We start from the raw sequence: 23,511 nt of genomic DNA, 5'->3' as shown, positions 1-23,511 counted from the left end.
CGGAATTCTGTCCAATCCAAGTCAGTCTGGAGACCTAACCAGGCTTGGAACAAAGGTAAACAGGCCAAGAAGCCTGCTGCTGCCTCTAAGACAGCATGAAGGGGTAGCCCCCGATCCGGGACCGGATCTAATAGGGGGCAGACTCTCTCTCTTCGCTCAGGCTTGGGCAAGAGATGTTCACGATTCCTGGGCTTTAGAAATTGTGTCTCAAGGATATCTTCTGGACTTCAAAGACTCCCCCCCCCCCCCCAAGGGGGAGATTTCACATTTCTCAATTTTCTGCAAACCAGACAAAGAGAGAGGCGTTCTTACGCTGTGTAGAAGACCTACATACCATGGGAGTGATCCGCCCAGTTCCAAGAGCGGAACAAGGGCTAGGTTTTTACTCCAACCTGTTTGTGGTTCCCAAAAAAGAGGGAACTTTCAGACCGATCTTGGATCTCAAAATTCTAAACAAATTACTCAGAGTACCATCTTTCAAGATGGAGACTATTCGGACTATTCTTTCTCTGATCCAGGAGGGTCAATATATGACTACAGTGCATTTAAAGGATGCGTATCTACACATCCCTATTCACAGAATTTTCACAAAGGTGCTAGGGTCCTTTTTGGCGGTTCTAAGACTGCGGGGTATAGCAGTGGCGCCTTATCTAGACGACATCTTAATTCAGGCGTCGTCTTTCCAGCTAGCCAAGTCTCACACGGACATCGTGTTGGCTTTTCTGAGATCTCACGGACGGAAGGTGAACATAAAAAAAAGTTCTCTCGTCCCTCTCACAAGAGTTTCCTTCCTAAGTAATCTGATAGACTCGGTAGAAATTAAAATATTTCTGACGGAGGTCAGAAAATCAAAACTTTTAATCACTTGCCGAGCTCTTCATTCCATTCCTCGGCCATCAGTGGCTCAGTGTATGGAGGTAATCGGACTCATGGTAGCGGCAATGGACATAGTTCCTTATGCCCGCCTACACCTCAGAAAACTGCAACTATGAATGCTCAAACAGTGGAATGGGGATTATGCAGATTTATCTCCTCAACTGCATCTGGACCAAGAGACCAGAGATTCTCTTCTCTGGTGATTGTCTCAGGACCACCTGTCTCAGGGAATGTGTTTCCGCAGGCCAGAGTGGCTCATAGTAACGACAGATGCCAGCCTGCTAGGCTGGGGTGCAGTCTGGAAATCCCTGAAAGCACAGGGTTTATGGTCTCGGGAGGAATCTCTCCTCCCGATAAACATTCTAGAACTGAGAGCGATATTCAATGCGCTTCAGGCATGGCCTCAGCTAGCTGCGGCCAAATTCATCAGATTTCAGTCGGAAAACATCAGGACTGTAGCCTATATCAATCATCAAGGAGGAACACGGAGTTCTCTAGCGATGATGGAGGTAACCAAAATAATCCGATGGGCGGAGGATCACTCTTGCCATCTCTCAGCAATCCATATCCCAGGGGTAGAGAACTGGGAGGCAGATTTCCTAAGCCGTCAGACTTTTCATCCGGGGGAGTGGGAGCTTCATCCGGAGGTATTTGCCCAGCTGACTCAGCTATGGGGCACACCAGAATTGGATCTGATGGCGTCCCGACAGAACGCCAAACTTCCTTGTTACGGGTCCAGGTCCCGGGATCCCCAGGTGGTACTGATAGATGCTCTAGCAGTGCCCTGGTCCTTCAATCTGGCTTATGTATTTCCACCGTTTCCTCTCCTCCCACGTCTGGTGGCCAGAATCAAGCAGGAGAGAGCTTCGGTGATTGAACGCCTGATTCTATCAAAGCGTGGTTTCTCTGAGTCGGTCATTGATACCCTGATTCAGGCTAGAAAGCCTGTCACCAGGAAAATCTATCATAAGATTTGGCGCAGATATCTTTGTTGGTGTGAATATAGGGTTACTCATGGAGTAAGATTAGGATTCCTAGAATTTTGTCCTTTCTCCAAGAAGGATTGGAGAAGGGATTATCAGCTAGTTCCTTAAAAGGACAAATATCTGCTTTGTCTATTCTTTTACACAAACGTCTGGCAGATGTCCCAGACGTTCAAGCGTTTAGTCAGGCCTTGGTCAGGATCAAGCCTGTATTTAAACCTGTTGCTCCACCATGGAGCCTAAACTTGGTTCTTAATGTTCTTCAAGGGGTTCCGTTTGAACCTATGCATTCCATAGATATTAAGCTTCTATCTTGGAAAGTTTTGTTTTTAGTAGCTATCTCTTCAGCTCGAAGAGTTTCTGAGTTATCTGCTTTACAGTGTGACTCACCTTACCTTGTTTTCCATGCAGATAAGGTGGTTTTGCGTACCAAACCTGGGTTTCTTCCTAAGGTTGTTTCTAATAGGAATATCAATCAGGAGATTGTTGTTCCTTCTCTGTGTCCTAATCCTTCATCAAACAAGGAACGTCTGTTGCACAATCTTGATGTGGTTCATGCTTTAAAGTTCTACTTACAAGCAACTAAAGATTTCCGTCAAACATCTTCATTGTTGTTTATTCTGGTAAACGGAGAGGTCAAAAGGCTACGGCTACCTCTCTTTCCTTTTGGCTGAAAAGCATCATCCGTTTGGCTTAGACTGCTGGCCAGCAGCCTCCTGAAAGAATTACTGCTCATTCTACTAGAGCAGTGGCTTCCACATGGGCTTTTAAAAATGAGGCTTCTGTTGAACAGATTTGTAAGGCGGCGACTTGGTCTTCGCTTCATACTTTTTCCAAATTTTACAAATTCAATACTTTTGCTTTTTGGGAGAAAGGTTTTACAAGCAGTGGTGCCTTCCGTTTAGGGTACCTGTCTTGTCCCTCCCTTCATCCGTGTCCTAAAGCTTTGGTATTGGTATCCCACAAGTATGGATGAATCCGTGGACTCGATATATCTTACAAGAGAAAACAGAATTTATGCTTACCTGATAAATTTCTTTCTCTTGTGATGTATCGAGTCCACGGCCCGCCCTGTCTGTTTAAGACTGGTAGTTTATTTTTAATTAAAAAACTTCAGTCACCACTGCACCCTATAGTTTCTCCTTTTTCTTCCTAGCCTTCGGTCGAATGACTGGGGGCGGAGCTAAGGGAGGAGCTATATAGACAGCTCTGCTGTGGGTGCTCTCTTTGCCACTTCCTGTAGGGAAGGAGAATATCCCACAAGTATGGATGAATCCGTAGACTCGATACATCACAAGAGAAAGAAATTTATCAGGTAAGCATAAATTCTGTTTTTTAGCTGGAAGGCTAGGAATGGAATTTGTTGGGGGACTAGGGTTAGACTCCACATCATTTGCAAGAGCAAGTAACATAAGGAATAGGAATTTGGACATCATTTTTGTTTGACCATAAGGTGAATGGGATACTTTATAATTTTGTGAGTTGGGGGTAGGAGGACTATTTTTTATAACTCTCCACCAGCACTCAGCAGATAAGTTACAGTAACAGAGCAGGCCATGGTGTATGATAATTTGTTTTCCAGTTTGAGGTGTGTACTTATGGCGGTAGTGATGTGAACAAAATTGGAGTGAGAAAAGGATTATCACGAATAACAGTATGGTCATATTTGGATTCATGTTAGTGGTATGAGGTGTGTAGATGAAAATAAAGCACAAATAAGTAAAAAAAAATCTTTAGAGATGTATATTTATGTATGTCTATGCTAAAGTCTTTTGCCTGCTTTCTGATGTCATATCTTTGAGCCCTTATAACTTTTGTGTACTCTCTAATGTATTTTTGATGTGTTTTGTAACACTTTTTTGTTTCGCGAAACAGTTAACCAGAGCTCTGAGGTAGCACTAACCCGATGAGCAATAACTTGAATTGTGCTTAAGCAATCGAGTTTACTTTCAACTTGTAATACGAGTGCAAATTAACCTGCGTTCAAACAAACGCAAAATGCAGATATTGCGCTCCACTCGTAATATGGCCCTTAATATGGCCCTTGCTGCATGTCCTGTGAATTCTTACTGTCTAGCATAGGGCTGTCCAAATATACTGCCCTCAGAAAGTTTTTTATTGAAATAGACTTTCCACACTACTCATCATTATTGGGCAGATTACGAGTTGCACGCTAACATATTGGGTTTATCGCAGCTGTTTGCGGGCGTCAGGTGTAGCACTCTTATTACAAATTGAAAGTAAATGCAATCGCTTAAGCGCAATTGAAGTGTAAAGCGTCAGAATAGCGCATACTCAGAGCTCTGGTTCACTGTTGTGCAAAACAAAAAAGTCTCACAAAACACATCAAAAATACATCTAAAAGTACAGTTACATTCATAATTAACACTGTCTAATAAAATTTATTAAAAATAAAAAAAATTAAAAAAAACCAACATATCCAGCTATGTGAAGAATGTTGGAATGTGAAATATTCATATTTTCATGTTGGGTTGCACTTGAGAATATGCGATCGGTTTTGCGTGCAAGTAGGGTGTTTTGTTTTTTTCCACTTTTTTGCTCCATTGACTTCTATGGGGGAATATGTAAACACTATTGCAATATTCAAAGTTTGGCTTTTTGCGCACATTGGGTTAGCATGCGAGCAAAAACGTTTTACTTTCAACTTGTAATACGAGCGCTACCCAATGCGCACAAAAAGATTCTAGCGGAGTTAGAGCTTTAAATACATCTCCACTAGTATTCTTGCCCAAAATATATAATTTAAAACATATTTGTACCAAGTTTTGTAAATTTGACTAGTATATGCAGTTAAATTAAATGAATGAATGGTAATTAATTTCCTTGGTAATTGTTATCTAAAAAATGCAATTATAATCTATAATATGGTCAAAAAAATGTGCTGAAATATGCTTGAAAATATTACAATTGCAAAATAATACGGATATCCATTTTTAAATATTCATTACACAAAACTATTTCTCATATTTTATAAACCAACTAAATAATACAGGCCTAGATTTAGAGTTGGGCAGTAGCCGTCAAAACCAGCGTTAGAGGCTCCTAACGCTGGTTTTTACCGCCCTCTGGTATTTAGAGTCAGTCATTAAAGGGTCTAACGCTCACTTTCCAGCCGCGACTTTTCCATACCGCAGATCCCCTTACGTCAATTGCGTATCCTATCTTTTCAATGGGATCTTTCTAACGCTGGTATTTAGAGTCGTGGCTGAAGTGAGCGTTAGAAATCTAACGACCAAACTCCAGCCGCAGAAAAAAGTCAGTAGTTAAGAGCTTTCTGGGCTAACGCCGGTTTATAAAGCTCTTAACTACTGTGCTCTAAAGTACACTAACACCCATAAACTACCTATGTACCCCTAAACCGAGGTCCCCCCACATCGCCACCACTCTATTAATTTTTTTTAACCCCTAATCTGCCGACCGCCACCTACGTTATCCTTATGTACCCCTAATCTGCTGCCCCTAACACCGCCGACCACTATATTATATTTATTAACCCCTAACCTGCCCCCCACAACGTCGCCGCCAGCTACCTACAATAATTAACCCCTAATCTGCCGACCGCAAAGCGCCGCCACCTACGTTATCCTTATGTACCCCTAATCTGCTGCCCCTAACACCGCCGACCCCTATATTATATTTATTAACCCCTAACCTGCCCCCCACAACGTCGCCGCCAGCTACCTACAATAATTAACCCCTAATCTGCCGACCGCAAAGCGCCGCCACCTACGTTATCCTTATGTACCCCTAATCTGCTGCCCCTAACACCGCCGACCCCTATATTATATTTATTAACCCCTAATCTGCCCCCCCAACGTCGCCTCCACCTGCCTACACTTATTAACCCCTAATCTGCCGAGCGGACCGCACCGCTACTATAATAAAGTTATTAACCCCTAATCCGCCTCACTCCCGCCTCAATAACCCTATAATAAATAGTATTAACCCCTAACCTGCCCTCCCTAACATCGCCGACACCTAACTTCAAGTATTAACCCCTAATCTGCCGATCGGAGCTCACCGCTACTCTAATAAATTTTTTAACCCCTAAAGCTAATTCTAACCCTAACCCTAACACCCCCCTAAGTTAAATATAATTTTATTCTAACGAAATAAATGAACTCTTATTAAATAACTTATTCCTATTTAAAGCTAAATACTTACCTGTAAAATAAACCCTAATATAGCTACAATATAAATTATAATTACATTGTAGCTATTTTAGGATTAATATTTATTTTACAGGCAACTTTGTAATTATTTTAACCAGGTACAATAGCTATTAAATAGTTAATAACTATTTAATAGTTACCTAGTTAAAATAATAACAAAATTACCTGTAAAATAAATCCTAACCTAAGTTACAATTAAACCTAACACTACACTATCAATAAATTAATTAAATAAAATACCTCCAATTACCTACAATTAAACCTAACACTACACTATCAATACATTAATTAAATACAATACCTACAAATAACTACAATTAAATAAACTAACTAAAGTACAAAAAATAAAAAAGAACTAAGTTACAAAAAATAAAAAAATATTTACAAACATTAGAAAAATATTACAACAATTTTAAACTAATTACACCTACTCTAAGCCCCCTAATAAAATAACAAAGCCCCCCAAAATAAAAAAATGCCCTACCCTATTCTAAATTAAAAAAGTTCAAAGCTCTTTTACCTTACCAGCCCTTAAAAGGACCTTTTGTGGGGCATGCCCCAAAGAATTCAGCTCTTTTGCCTATAAAAAAAAAACATACAATACCCCCCCCAACATTACAACCCACCACCCACATACCCCTAATCTAACCCAAACCCCCCTTAAATAAACCTAACACTAAGCCCCTGAAGATCTTCCTACCTTATCTTCACCTCGCCGGGTATCACCGATCGGTCCTGGCTCCGAAATCTTCATCCAACCCAAGCGGGGGCTGGCGATCCATAATCCTGCGGCTGAAGAGGTCCAGAAGAGGCTCCAAAGTCTTCATCCTATCCGGGAAGAAGAGGCGATCCAGACCGGCAACCATCTTGATCCAAGCGGCATCTTCTATCTTCATCCGATGAGGAACGGCTCCATCGTGAAGACCTCCAGCGCGGATCAATCTTCTTCCTCCGACGTCCAACTGAAGAATGATGGTTCCTTTAAGGGACGTCATCCAAGATGGCGTCCCTCGAATTCCGATTGGCTGATAGGATTCTATCAGCCAATCGGAATTAAGGTAGGAAAATTCTGATTGGCTGATGGAATCAGCCAGTGAGAATCAAGTTCAATCCGATTGGCTGATCCAATCAGCCAATCAGATTGAGCTCGCATTCTATTGGCTGTTCCGATCAGCCAATAGTAGGTGAGCTCAATCTGATTGGCTGATCGGATCAGCCAATCGGATTGAACTTGATTCTGATTGGCTGATTCCATCAGCCAATCAGAATTTTCCTACCTTAATTCCGATTGGCTGATAGAATCCTATCAGCCAATCGGAATTCGAGGGACACCATCTTGGATGACGTCCCTTAAAGGAACCGTCATTCTTCAGTTGGACGTCGGAGGAAGAAGATTGATCCGCGCTGGAGGTCTTCACGATGGAGCCGTTCCTCATCGGATGAAGATAGAAGATGCCGCTTGGATCAAGATGGTTGCTGGTCTGGATCGCCTCTTCTTCCCGGATAGGATGAAGACTTTGGAGCCTCTTCTGGACCTCTTCAGCCGCAGGATTATGGATCGCCAGCCCCCGCTTGGGTTGGATGAAGATTTCGGAGCCAGGACCGATCGGTGATACCCGGCGAGGTGAAGATAAGGTAGGAAGATCTTCAGGGGCTTAGTGTTAGGTTTATTTAAGGGGGCTTTGGGTTAGATTAGGGGTATGTGGGTGGTGGGTTGTAATGTTGGGGGGGGGTATTGTATGGTTTTTTTTTACAGGCAAAAGAGCTGAATTCTTTGGGGCATGCCCCACAAAAGGTCCTTTTAAGGGCTGGTAAGGTAAAAGAGCTTTGAACTTTTTAAATTTAGAATAGGGTAGGGCATTTTTTTATTTTGGGGGGCTTTGTTATTTTATTAGGGGGCTTAGAGTAGGTGTAATTAGTTTAAAATTGTTGTAATATTTTTCTAATGTTTGTAAATATTTTTTTATTTTTTGTAACTTAGTTCTTTTTTATTTTTTGTACTTTAGTTAGTTTATTTAATTGTAGTTATTTGTAGGTATTGTATTTAATTAATGTATTGATAGTGTAGTGTTAGGTTTAATTGTAGGTAATTGGAGGTATTTTATTTAATTAATTTATTGATAGTGTAGTGTTAGGTTTAATTGTAACTTAGGTTAGGATTTATTTTACAGGTAATTTTGTTATTATTTTAACTAGGTAACTATTAAATAGTTATTAACTATTTAATAGCTATTGTACCTGGTTAAAATAATTACAAAGTTGCCTGTAAAATAAATATTAATCCTAAAATAGCTACAATGTAATTATAATTTATATTGTAGCTATATTAGGGTTTATTTTACAGGTAAGTATTTAGCTTTAAATAGGAATAAGTTATTTAATAAGAGTTCATTTATTTCGTTAGAATAAAATTATATTTAACTTAGGGGGGTGTTAGGGTTAGGGTTAGAATTAGCTTTAGGGGTTAAAAAATTTATTAGAGTAGCGATGAGCTCCGATCGGCAGATTAGGGGTTAATACTTGAAGTTAGGTGTCGGCAATGTTAGGGAGGGCAGATTAGGGGTTAATACTATTTCTTATAGGGTTATTGAGGCGGGAGTGAGGCGGATTAGGGGTTAATACATTTATTATAGTAGCGCTCAGGTCCGGTCGGCAGATTAGGGGTTAATAAGTGTAGTTAGGTGGAGGCGACGTTGGGGGCGGCAGATAAGGGGTTAATAAATATAATATAGGGGTCGGCGATGTTAGGGCAGCAGATTAGGGGTACATAGGGATAATGTAGGTGGCTGGGGTGTACGGAGCGGCAGATTAGGGGTTTAAAATAATATGCAGGGGTCAGCGATAGCGGGGGCGGCAGATTAGGGGTTAATAAGTGTAAGGTTAGGGGTGTTTAGACTCGGGGTACATGTTAGAGTGTTAGGTGCAGACGTAGGAAGTGTTTCCCCATAGGAAACAATGGGGCTGCGTTAGCAGCTGAATGCGGCTTTTTTGCAGGTGTTAGGTTTTTTTTCAGCTCAAACAGCCCCATTGTATCCTATGGGGGAATCGTGCACGAGCACGTTTTTTAGGCTGGCCGCGTCCGTAAGCACCGCTGGTATCGAGAGTTGCAGTGGCGTTAAATTATGCTCTACGCTCCCTTTTTGGAGCCTAACGCACTGAAAACCAAGCCATTCTGTGAACTTTAAATACCAGCGGTATTTAAAAGGTGCGGGGGAAAAAAAGCATGCGTAGCTAACGCACCCCTTTGGCAGCAAAACTCTAAATCTAGGCCACAGTTTCTCCAATAACAAATTATAAACAAGTTAATTTTTTGGAGCAAATTCTAGTAATAACAATTGTAATATTTGTATAAATTGCTTTAATAAAGGGTTGCACTTCAGCAAAATGGTACATGTTTTTGCTAAATAATAATTTTATATAAACACACGCACACACACACACATATATATATATATATATATATATATATATATATATATATATATATATATATATATATATAGGATTATAACACATAGAAGAAAAGCGCTCAAATCGCAGAAACCACCGATCGCCCTCTAAAGGGGTAGAGAAGGATGAGAAACTCCCGGCAAATAGGTAAAAAGTTCTTCCAAGCTTTATTAGTTAAAAAGGATGCCTGAACGTACATCCAGAAATAAGAGCCAGCAGAAACTGCGTGGAGATCAGCTCTACACCTGAATGTTGTTTCTGCTGGCTCTTATTTCTGGATGTACGTTCAGGCATCCGTTTTAACTAATAAAGCTTGGAAGAACTTTTTACCTATTTGCCGGGAGTTTCTCATCCTTCTCTACCCCTTTAGAGGGCGATCTGTGGTTTCTGCGATTTGAGCGCTTTTCTTCTATGTGTTATAATCCTACATTTGTTTGTGGGCGTGCCTGGCAGTTCCGCCCGAAGTTGCAGCCTATCGCATCACAGTAACAAGGGGATGTGTCCCCGCCCACGCTCCATTGTATCGGTTTCCTTTCTCTGCACTGGGCTGATGGTGAGCGCTTCTCATCGGATCCTCTGTGTGATCTTATATATATATATATATATATATATATATATATATATATATATAAATATATATATATATATATATATATATATATATATAAAAAGAAACTTGCACTCACTGGACTTTTATGAAATCTTTACTTGGCAAAAAAACAGTGACGGGTCTGAAGAAGGGGATACATTGTCCTCGAAACGTCACTGTTTTTTGCCAAGTAAAGATTTCATAAAAGTCCAGTGAGTGCAAGTTTCTTCTTTGCTGTATACCAATTTTCACTAGCACCCTGGCAGTTGTGGAAAAGTGAGAGTGCACATCTTTGCTACGAGTATATATATATATATATATATATATATATATATATATATATATATAAAAAAACCAATATATATATATATATATATATATATATATATATACATACATACACACACAAATATATATATATAGTTTTATATATAAAAGTTTTAGGCAGGTGAAAGGTAAGAATACATTCAAAAATAGAAATATCAATAGTTTATTTTTATCAATTAACAAAGTGACCGAACAGAAAAAAAATCTAAATCAAATCAATATTTACAGCACTTTTTCACACCTGCCTAAAACAGGTTATAATATATAATATTAGTTTATCAGATATTAAAACAAAGAAGACAGAGAGGGAATAATTAACACCAAAAAATAAATAAATAAATACAAATCTGGGAAGCAACACTTTCTTTATTCTTGTGTGGGAACATAGTAACAGGAAAGCTGCTAGCTGTTCTTTATTACTTTAGTATTTTTCAAATATTATTCTACATCTGGCCTTAATATTGTCTATGAAAATAAGTTGTTGTAGGTTCATTTATACTTTTATTTATTTATGAAAACATTATGGCTCTTGTCTTGGATGCTACAGAGTATAGGCCTTAGGCTCATGCAGTTTATGTTTGACTGGCAGGTTTTAATTTATTTTATGCTTTTTGTATTTCTCTAGACAAAAAAGAAAAAAAAGATTTATCTAGTGTGAATATATAGTGATTGTGAACCTTCTTGGTTCCCAAGAGAGTTCTGGGAAAGAAAGAGGAGGAAGATATGTATGTGTATAACAAAAAATATGTTTTTTTTTCTTTGATTAGAGATTATTCTGAATGTATAAAGCTGATTTCTCTTCTAAACCCAAAATATATGTTTTATATGGTTATTTCCCCATATAATAACTCATTCTATATTATGCCAGATGGCATAAAATATTTACCCAGAAACACCATTTTGTATAGACTCCAGAAAATGTTTTCGACATATGGTTGTTTTACTTTAAATTTATTTATGTAATAGTTTTGTATAAAGATTACGATAAATGTAAAAGTGCAAAGTATTTCTGTTAAGGAGATATCTTTTTTTTTTTGTCTTTCTGTCTTGCTATTTAGAAATTTATTTTCAGTATAAAAGTATTCTCAATAAAAGCTCTCTAATATAGAATTTAACAAGAGTGAATTTCGGCCTAGGCCAACAGTCAACTTAGGGCTTTTTTCTAGGGCAGCAGGATTTAGGCGTCAGCACTTTTTGAAGGGTAGTTCTATGAAATGCCTTCCCAGTATGTTCATCAATTTTTTTTAATTTACTCTCACCTAGATTACGAGTTTTGCATTGAGGCTTTTAACGCTGAAAAATATGGCAAATTCAGAGTAAAATAAGGAACACACTATTGGGAGTCGTGTCAGTATAGCTATACCGCAAGCATTTTAGCCTGTAACGCAACATCAATCCCGCACTCAAAAAAATGTTTGGGATTTCCATAGTGCCGGTATTACAGGTTGTGCGGTCCGGCTAAAATGCTTGCGTTACAGCCTATACTGACACGATACATACCGCCATCTGAGAGCAGTAGTTATGTGTTTTGTGTAACAAAAATGTTTCACAAAACTCATAACTAAAATGTTACAAAGTACACTATCACCCATAAACTACCTATTAACCCCTAAACGACTGCCCTCCTGCATTGAAAACACTAAATTTAACCTATTAACCACTAATCTGCCGCCCACCCACATTGCGACTATTCAATAAAGATATTACCCCTAATCTGCCGCCCACCCACATCGCCAACACTATTTAAATATATTAAACCCTATTCCCCCGCACCCTGACATCGCCGCCACTATAATAAAGTTATTAACCCCTATTCCGCCACTCCCCACTAAATAAACCTATTAACGCCTAAACTGCCGCCCCCCCACATCTCGAAACACTAAATTAAACAATTAACCCCCCTAACTTTAAATTAAAATTACAATATAACTCTATTTAAATAAATAAAAAATAACCTGTGAAATAAATATAAACCTAACATTAAACTATAAATTAACCTAACATAACTAATCTAATTAAATAAAAAATACTACCAATTAAAATATCTAAATTACTAATTTAAAAAAACCCTACGAGAAAAATAAAAAAATCTAAATTGCAACAACAAAAAACAAATCCTACGAATTTTTTTAAAAATCTAAGTTTACCAAAATAATAAACACTAAAATCACAAAAAATAAAAAACACTAAGATTACAAAAAATAAACAAAATTATCAAAAATAATAACAAATTACACCTAATCCAATAGCCCTATAAAAAAAGCCCTCTCAAAATAAAAAAAACCTTAGCCTACAATAAACTACCAATAGCCCTTAAAAGGGCCTTTTGTAAGGCATTGCCCTAAAGAAATCAGCTCTTTTACCTGTAAAAAAATACAAAGTCCCCCCAACAGTCAAACCTACCACCCAACCAACCCCTCAAAAATAAAAAAACCTAAGCTACCCATTGCCCCTAAAGGTGCATTTGTATGGGCATTGCCCTTAAAAGGGCATTTAGCTCTTTTGCATTGTCCTTAAAAAGGCCTTTAGCTCTTTTTCAAAGCTCAAATCCTAATCTAAAAAAAAATCCACTCAAATTTTTTTAAAAATAACCTAACACTAACCCCAGAAGATCTTCTCACGGTTTCTGAAGTCTGGACATCCATCTCCATCCAGGCGGCGAGGTCTTCATCCAACCCAGGGGCGTCTTCTATCTTCATCCCGGCGGCACCGAGCGGAGGCATCCTGGAAGACATCCTGCGCGGAACGTCCTCTTCATACGGTCGCCGCCGTACACTGAAGTTGAATGCAAGGTAGCTGTTTCAAAATGGCATTCCTTGCATTCCTATTGGCTGATTTGATTATTCAAATTCAAATCAGCCAATAGGATGAGAGGTTCTGAAATCCTATTGGCTGATTTGAACAGGTGTCGGCTATGTGGGGGGTGGCAGATTAGGGGTTTATGTTAGGGTGTTAGGTTTAAACGTAACTTTTTTTCCCCATAGACATCAATGGGGATCGCCATTCCGTACTTCAGGTGTTAGTTTTTTTCTCTGACACTCTCTACCCATTGATGTCTATGGGGGAAAGCGTGCACAAGTACATCAAAGCAGCCCTTGGCTTCTGTGCGGTATGAAGCTTAACGCCTCCATATCGCACGCATAAGGAGGATTTTCAGAAACTCTAAATGGCAGCACTATGGGGGGGTGAAATAATGTAACTTTTGTTGCGTTCGTTTCGCACCCTGTTTAGCTTAAAACTCGTAATCTAGGTGATAATTAGTGAGTGATCAGTGGTTGTTTGTTGAGGGAGCCTGACCCTTCCATACATCCCTTGCCTCCCATTGTGAGAAATATGAGGCAAATATGAGATAAACATATTGGGGCCTATTTAACAAATGTCTGTCCGACATGATCTGATCAGCGGATCATGTCCGACAGACATCGCTGAATGCGGAGAGCAATGCGCTCTCAGCATTCAGCTTTGCACCAGCAGCTCTTGTGAACTGCTGGTGCAACGCCACCCCCTGCAGATTTAGCAGGGGATATCAATCAACCCGATCGTATTGGATCGGGTTGATTTCACGTGATCTCTGCCCGCCCCCTCAGAGCAGGCGGACAGGTTATGGAGCAGCAGTCTTTAGACCGCTGCTTCATAACTGGTGTTATGAAGCCCTTAGGGAGCTTGATAAATGGGCCCCATTGGGGATGGGGGAATGGGGCAGAAGATTTCCCAGTGCCTAGGGCTGCACAAAAGCTAAACACACAACTGATTAAAATGCAATAAGTGGCTTTTTCAGTAACTGCACAGCTATTTTGCTAAAATACTGGCAAAATGTGTTTGTTATACTGCTCTCTTGTGATTTATTTTCCTTATCACCAGGAGCCCTGAGGAAATCTGAGGTAGGTCTTATTGAGACTGTTTCCCATGGACACTCCCACTGGCACAATTGTTTTTTTTTTTACCAAAGGTCACTAGTATCAAAAATGTAAAAGGTTCATATAAATAAAGTTATGCACACTGACAACATAATTATAGACCATTATCATTAGGATTTGAAAGAATAACCATTTATACTACACACTTGTTTAACACTTTACTAATAAACTATGTTATGGTGCAGAGTAGATAAGCCGTTTGGGTTTGGCTTGCTGTAAATATGGTAACTTTTCAGACATTTTCCCTTAAATTGATAAGGCAGGGCTGTTCATAACTGGAAAGCATTACATCAACTTGTGCACTGGATAATATTACATATCAGTTCAGATAAAACACAGAAGTACAGTACTAGTTCCTAATGATGAGGATGAACATCTGGAGACATTTTAAACACCAGATGCCTAAAGCATTATCTACACAAGCAATTTTTTTTTTCAGACCACAGTCAAGTATATTAACCTCTTTAGCACTGAACTTCTTTGTTTCCTGCTTCCAAGGCAATGATTTCTAATGAGCTAATTACATTTTATCTGACACATTTATCAGACAGGTTACTAACAAATGCACTCCATAGTTTCTAAAAAGTAAAACATTTAATATTTCAGAAAAAATTTTTTTTTTACAAAAATGTTAAATAAAAAACTGTTAATTACAATGGATATTTGTACACATGAATGGGATATATAAAGGACATAAGCATGTAAAAGATAGTCTGATGTGTTTAGGGCATTTTATTATTGCACTATTTTTGCATATATCTAAAATACCCAAATGTTGAAACACTTGAAAGTGATGCAGCATAGCTGTAAAAAGCTGACTAGAAAATATCACCTGAACATCTCTGTGTAAAAAAGGAAGATATTTTACCTCAAAAGTTCCTTAGTGTCCACATCCCATTGTAAAGGGACATTATTAATTAACCAATCAGAGAATGTGCATCTGGCATGTATAGGCACAGTCATGTTTTTTCCCTCTTCAGTTTAAGGAAGTTTAATATAAAATAATTTGAGATTTCAGTGAAATCTCATGAGATCACAGTAAAGCAAAGTGTGACATCAGGACTGATTGGCTGTTTTTTTTTCAGCTGACAGTAGCTGAAGGATAACTGTTCACAGAGCATACTCTTGTGAGCTAAAGAAATTGGGAGGTAAAATATCTTTTTTTACATAGAGATGCTCAGGTGATATTTGCATCTCAGATTTTTACAGTTATGCTGCATCACTTTAAAGTGATTTTGCATATGAGTATTATGTCCCTTTAACCATCTATGAAGTTAGCTGCAGAGCAGTAATGCCCTACTTGGAGCTAGCTTAACAAATCTGGTGAACCAACGTCCAGAGTCATGTGTGTAGCCACCATTAACCAGCTGCCTTCCAGTAGTGCATTGTTACTCCTGAGTCTACCTAGGTATGCATTTCAACAAAGAATACCAAGAGAATTAGTTAAATTTGACAGCAGAAGTAAATTGAAAAATCTGTTAAAATTTAATTTTGACTTTCATATCTCATAGAGACCTGCAAGTCTTTGCAAGTGAGTAATTGTAATATAATGAAATGTTAACATTCCTTTAAATAAGGGTAGGAAAATGCAGATCCCGTGACCAGGAAATATACTTGTCCCTTTCTACTGAAACACAAGGCTGACAATTAAACTGGGGCAGATTCATTAACAATCTCTTTAGTTTCTTTCATCTCAACATTTTTTAAATTATTGTGGTTTTGTGTGCCTACTTTTATATTTATATACCAGTTGTATTGACTGTGTTTTAAATATATGTATTACTTATTTTTTAAGTGTCTCAGCTTTGAAAGACTCCTTCCCTGTGCTATTTTGTGTAGCCAATTGTGCTGTCATTAAATATGTTAATGTGTATATTTACATCTGAGGGAACGCTTATGTTTACTTCTTGAATGTAGAATGAGAACTTTTCTATAAACAGCCTTTCAGCAGTAAATTTGTTTACTGTATCCATATATACAAAAGGGGACATATCTGTGGAGAACACACCCATAATGCTTTGCAGTTAAAATCAGATAGAGGCACCATTACCTTACGTCACCAGGCTCACATACAGTATTTGCACACAAATATTACATCAGGGGGATAGCTGACAGGGAAAGCTACAGTGCTCAGGGATGGTTAATCTGTTTACGAGGCTTTGGTAGGTGAGATAACATATGGTTTATATTATATGAAGTATCTATTTCTAGCTTCACAAGTCGATATCATTGCATAATAAAGAGACTGCGGTGTTACTTCTTGTGACCATTTGATTGGTCCAATGCAGTATTTAATTATTCTGCTGCATTAGGCATTGGGGAATTCGCTCCCTCCCTAACATTCTCATCTTACAAAAACTTTATATTATATGTTACTTATATATTTCTCATAATTAGAAGTTAGGGGCGCATGGAGCAATCATGCATGATGCACCCCAGCTAGATAATCAGGGATAATTAATTTAATAATAAATAAAATAAATTAATAAAATATTTGGAGGGCTTAAGAATTGGAAGGTATAAAACAGAACCACTCCTAGACCATTGTTTTATTCATTAACTAAATACTGCAGCTCTATGCAAAGACCTGTTTAGTTGAAGAAAAAAATATGCCCCATGTTCATTGTTAAACAGGACAGAGGGTATGACCATTGGTTAAGTACCTTATAATAAGATTAACAATCAGACAACCTTATTAAAATTAATGGGACATAAGTGAAGTTAAAAAAAAAAAAATAGGGCCCCAGCCTTGATTGTAAAAAAAAAAAAGTTCCCATTTAGGGCTAGATCACTAATGCAGTTTTCTTCCCAGGACCTTTTTAGCGGGTGCACCACTCGGCTGATTTTACTGACCACCCGGCTAAAATTTTAGCCAATATTAAGTAATAATTAGCTATTATTAAAAATGTTAAATTTGTATTGCACAAATTATCATTAAATAAATGTATTTAAAATTATGCAATTAATTTGTGCTTTACAAAGCAGAAAATTATAAAATATACGAAAATATTACACTGTCCCCACCAAGCTACTTTATACTGCTACCCAGATGGCAACATTTTCTGTGGTGGAACAAAAATATTAGCACTATTGTGCACCAACATCACTTTTATTTTTGCCTTGAAAGTAATATATTAGTGCTTGAGTGATTGTTTAGGGCACGCTAACATGTGGATGTCGGATAGTGTAGGTTCACTAAATCCCTCACATAATAGACTTCTATGGGGGTGCTCAGAAAAGTCAAGTATCGCTTGATTGCTAATCCGAAGGTGCGCTAAACCAAAGATCAAATAGCGTTCTTCACTTTTAAACTATTAATTTGTATTGAAGTATAAGTTTAGAATACTGCAAACATATAGACATACACATACATACATATGTGCACATACATACACATAGGCACATACATATAAATATATATATATATAAATATATATATACTGTGTGTATATATATATATATATATATATATATATAGATATATACACCTTTGAGTCCTCAGTTAAGGACCTGATTATAGACCATATTCCTTTAAATCGCTGTTAAAACATTTATTTTAATAATAAACCATCTTTTAAATGTTGGCTGCATAAAGATTATCTGGTAAACCTTTTTTTCCTTCCACTTGTACCAGATTGTGCACTTTTTAGTGCAGGGTTGCCCTGAGGATAATGCAACCTGACTTATCGGTTGTGTTCCACTTGTAATTTAGCCATTAGTGTAATTAACAAATTTAGGCCTAGTTTCCATTGATGTAGTAAATTGTGAAAGCTGGGGATAAAAAAGCCCAACTATCTCCATGAAAGTCTAAAGTTTATGTTACCACCTGTTTCCCAAGCTTTACCACCTCAATGGAAACTAGGCCTTAGTTTGCATTGTGTTATTTTTTCAAGGAGCAATTAGCATTTTGTGTTCTAAATGAAACAGCAACAGTCAAATAGAAATATTGTTTCCTTGATAATATTACATAAAAGTTCATTAAATGGAACTAACAGGAAATGAAAGGAAAAAAAAAGTAGATCTTAAAGTGATGGTAAACTATGCCTACCTTGAAAGATTGTTCATTTATGAACTCCAAAAATAATGTGACTTTAATTCATGATTTTATCAAATTCTCTCTATTAATCAACTTATTTATTATTGAAACTTGTATTTTATTATTTCTATCCTCCCCCCGTAACACGGCCGCCATTGATTTACTCTGGTCACGTTTTTTTACAACCACTGACAGCTCAGGCCAGTCGGCGACACTCCTCTTAGTTAACACTCCCTTCAATACATATGCGCATGCCCTAATTCTTGTATCGCTAGCTGAGAGTGCTCTAGCTTCTAATTGTGCGCATGCACAACATTTATTTGCGGAGATTGGAAACATTGTACTGAGGATAAAATAAATGGGATTCTCAGCTATTCTCTCTCTATCGATAGCTGCTCTTAGACTGAATACAAAATATACGATACATTGTATACAATGTATTGCATACATAAATGTAACGCATGCGCAGAGCAAGTCAAGAAGATTGACATGCCAATGCTCTGACGCGGGGAGGGGTGGTTCTAAACTATCGCCAGGGTGAAGATTCTAAACGGAAGTAATGGCAGGGGAGGAGCAAGGAGCTGTAACGCTCTGAAAGTAAAATAATAATTTATTACATTTATGTATAACGATTATAAATAAATATATAGGCGAATTAAGTTATAAGTACTCAAAGATTAATATTTCAATATTTATATAGTAAATATTTACCATCACTTTAAGGGTCATTGCTTACTGTCTTACAGGGCAATTACCCCAGCTCTGACTGTAAAGACGGACAAACCTTCACAAGCCTGACACGAATAAGTTAGTTTTTTTTCAGGAACATACAGGAACATTCATTTAATTAAAAAAACTTTAGACATTTTGAAATGTTTTATTTTAGATAGAGCATAGAAGAAGGTTAGTACTATATTCATTTAGATATGAACTACCCCACAAGCCATTTCAGAGCATATGGAGAGTATGATTGATGCTTCTGCCAATGAATCACAGATGGGCCAATCAGCTTCTCCATATGCTGTGAGATCAAAGATGTGCAGAAAATACAAATTTCTGAGTGAAATTCTCACAGCGCAAAGTTACGTTTTAACAGAAATATATGAGGCTCTTTTTTTCCCCCAAGTTGTGCTGGGACCACAAATCCATGTAAAGTTATTTTATGTACTTTTATAGGGATGTTGTACTCAGTGATTTTGTATTATGCATATAAAAGAGCAACATTAACACACCAACATATGTTTGCCTGAAAAAATGTTAAAGGGACACTGAACCCAAATTTTTTCTGTCGTGATTCAGATAGAGCATGCAATTTTAAGCAACTTTCTAATTTACTCCTATTATTAAATTGTCTTCATTCTCTTGGTATCTTTATTTGAAAAGCAATAATGTAAGTTTAGATGTCGGCCCATTTTTAGTGAACAACCTGGGTTTTTCTTGCTGATTGGTAGATAAATTCACCCACCAATAAACAAGTGCTGTCCAGGGTCTGAACCAAAAAAATAGCTTAGATGCCTTCTTTTTCAAATAAAGATAGCAAGAGAACGAAGAAAAACTGATAATAGGAGTAAATTAGAAAGTTGGTTAAAATTGCATGCTCTATCTGAATCACAAAAGAAAAAAAAATTGGGTTCAGTGTCCCTTTAAGCAAACGCTGTTTAAAGATGAAATCAGTACTGCAGTATTGGTTTCATGTGTCCTACAAATTCTCACTCTCTGAAAAGGACAACTGTACCTGCTTTTCTGATGGAGAGGGACTCACCTCTGCAAGTATGACAAGAAAACTTTATTTAGGATACAAAATGTCAATTTACAAAATAATAATAATAATTTGTGAGTGGCCCAGCAGTGAAACAGTTAATTAGGGGACCACACCCTGCAGTTAGCAAACACTCCTTGATGCAGACAGCAAGGTATAGTTCACTTATTAACTGTTTTACTGCTGGCCGCTCACAAAATGTGGTCTTAAAGGGAACACTGGTCCCATATGATGAAACAAATATTGGATGCACCTCTTTGCAGCCACACATAAACTTTGCAGGGCTTATCAGTCATTTTGGTAGATCCTGTCCAGGATGATTTAACTCCTACTACACACTTAAGGTGGTAGAGATGCTGAGTAGCTGCAGTCTTAAAGGGACTGTAAAGTCAAAATTAAACTTTCATGATTCGCATAGAGCATGGAATTATAAACAACTTTCCAATTTACTTCTGTGATCATATTTGCTTTGTACTCTTTGTATCTTTTATTGAAGAGTAAAACTAGGTAAGCTCAGGAGTGTGCACGTGTCTTTTGTACTCTATGGCAGCAGTGTTTTGCAACATTGTATAACAAAGCTACAAATAATGTTCTAAAACACTGCTGCCATAGAGTACTTAAAGGGACACTGAACCCAATTTTTTTCTTTCATGATTCAGACAGAGCATGCAATTTTAAGCAACTTTCTAATTTACTCCTATTATAAAATTTTGTTCATTCTCTTGGTATCTTTATTTAAAAAGCAAGAATGTAAGTTTAGAAGCCGGCCCATTTTTTGTACACAACCTAGGTTGTGCTTGGTGATTGGACAGCACCAATAAACAAGTGCTGTCCATGGCTCTGAACCAAAAATTGGCTGGCTCCTTAGCTTAGATGCCTTCTTTTTCAAATAAAGATAGCAAGAGAACAAAGAAAAATTGATAGTAGGAGTAAATTAGAAAGTTGCTTAAAATTGCATGCTCTATCTGAATCATGAAAGAAAACATTTGGGTTTAGTATCCCTTTAAGGCATGTGCACACTCCTGAGCTCTAATGAGTCTACCTAGTTTTACTCTTCAATAAAAGATACAAAGAGAACAAAGCAAGTTTGATAACAGAAGTAAATTGGAAAGTTGTTTATAATTGCATGCTCTATGTAAATCGTGAACGTTTAATTTTGACTTTAGTGTCCCTTTAAGACTGCAGCTATTTAACAAGCATTTTAGGGCCACTGAACTGTGTTTGAAGCTTTATAAATGGGACCCATTGAATTGGTATATTTGTAAATTTGGTTTTGTACAGAGAAATGAATTTAATTTAGTCAGCAATGGTGTTATAATCTACAGTGAATATCATATGTTGCTGGTAACATACAGACTTTACAAAACTATATATGTTTGTGTTTTTTTTAGGGCCAAGATGACTGTAAGCAATGCGCCCACTACAGAGATGGTGCCTTTTGTGTGGAGACCTGCCCAGCTGGATTCAGAGGGGACAATGACAGTTTGACCTGGAAGTATCCTGATGCAACTAAACACTGCCAGTTTTGCCATCCTGACTGCAAATCAGGGTGAGTAGACTTTATATGATTCACATGACTCCTACATATAAACCATATCAAACTAGCCACAGTTTTACACATTTATAATATTATGCATGAGTCTGTGTGTGCTAACATTTGAGCTATATATGCACAATATCCTTCTGTAGGGTGTTCTGTGTGCTTAATCCAGGCACACTAAAAAAATCTAATTTAATTCTTTATTTAACAGATTAAAGGGACAGTAATGTCAGACTTCAACATTCATGATTCAGTTTGAGCATATAATTTTAAACAACTTTTCAAATTACTTATATTATCAAATTTGCTTTGTCCTTGTAATATCGTTTGTTAAAGAGTAAAGCTAGGTAGGTTGATAGGAGCTCAGGAGCGTGCACATGATATGTAGCAGAGTTTGCCTTGGTAAGTCAGCAGGGTGCATTTCAAGTTCTGAGAATTAGAAATTACTCAATTTTCAGAGCTAAATTACTTAAAATGGGGCAAAATAAATCATGAAAATATACTGCAAAGTTGTTTCATTACACATAAGTAAACATTTTATATAAAAATGTCAGTTTTGACTGTCTCTTTAAAGGGACATTAAACATTTTGGGCAAGATTACAAGTAGTGCGTTATGAATTTTCCGCGCGCGATGTGGTCTTTTCTCAATCAATTTCTATTGCGCAGGTATTACAAGTCTTGAAAAATAGCGATTGCGCGCCCACATTTACCTTTACCTTTCCACGCTCAAAGAGCTGTAGTTAACAGTTTTGCGTAACATAAAAGTATTATTATAAATAAAATATGTCATAAAAGACTTATTAACACTGTCTAATAAAAATTATTTGAAAAAAATATTGCACACAAAAGTTATAAGGAATAAAAGATACGAGATCTCGGTTGTTAGCAAAAAAAAAAGCAGACGCAGGTATTTTACATTGACATACATACACATACATAGAGAAACATGGATTTATATGTATAGAGATAAGTTTAACTATGGAGATAATGAAAATATTTTACATTATAATCTTATGCACATTAAACTATATCTCAGAGGGATTTTCAAAGCGATATTCGCGTATAGATCTCAAGATATCTAGACATATAAATATTCATATACATATATCTCTATAAATAGATATATCTGTCCAAAAGCCATCACATATATAGAGACATTTTTATTTATAAATAAATAGAACATATTCCGATGCGAAAACATTTTTGCAATATGAAATATTTGCATTTTCATGTACACTTTTCAAGGAGAATACGTCATGGGCTTAGTGCAACGTATTAGGGTTATTGTTTCTATTTGTCTTCTCCATTGACTTCTATGGGGAATAGGTGAATAATAAGTTATTTTGCAACTTGTAATACCTGCGCAACCCCATATGCGAAAAAGCCATAATGCGCGCCGTGTTTTCGCTACTGATTTGCCATGCGACTTGTAATCTTGACCTTTGAGATTGTGGGGCATATTTATCAAGCTCGGTATAGAGCTTGATGCTTCTTGTTTCCGGCGAGCCTTCAGGCGGTCTATAGACCACTGCTCAATAACTTGTCCGTCTGCTCTGAGGCCGCAGACAGAAATCAACCCGATCGAATATGATCGGGTTGATTGACACCCCTGCTAGCGAATCTGCAGGGGGCGGCATTGAACCAGCAGTTCACAAGAACTGCTGGTGCAATTATAAATGCCTACAGTGTATGCTGTCTGCATTTATCGATGTGCAGCGGACATGATACGCTACTTTGTATCATGTGCGCTCGCACATTAATAAATATGCCCCTGTGTGTTCAATATATATAGTAAAAAAACAAAAACAGTTGCAATATATTTTTATAATTTATTTTCTCC

At 37.4% G+C, this 23,511-nt stretch overlaps 1 protein-coding gene across 2 annotated transcripts in view; it reads left to right on the top strand.

Moving 5' to 3' along the window:
• The window catches only part of LOC128660623 (epidermal growth factor receptor), a 364,961-nt gene that overhangs the window by 304,811 nt on the left and 36,639 nt on the right, over nt 1-23,511 (top strand). For both annotated transcript variants that reach the window (XM_053714554.1, XM_053714553.1), the window contains exon 15: nt 21,522-21,679. In XM_053714554.1, coding sequence (XP_053570529.1) covers nt 21,522-21,679 — 158 coding nt within the window. The remainder of the gene's footprint in view (nt 1-21,521; nt 21,680-23,511) is intronic.

This window comes from Bombina bombina, chromosome 5, assembly GCF_027579735.1.
Source record: "Bombina bombina isolate aBomBom1 chromosome 5, aBomBom1.pri, whole genome shotgun sequence".
In the NCBI taxonomy this organism is placed as follows: Eukaryota; Metazoa; Chordata; class Amphibia; order Anura; family Bombinatoridae; genus Bombina; species Bombina bombina.
This window is presented reverse-complemented; position numbering and strand designations above follow the sequence as displayed.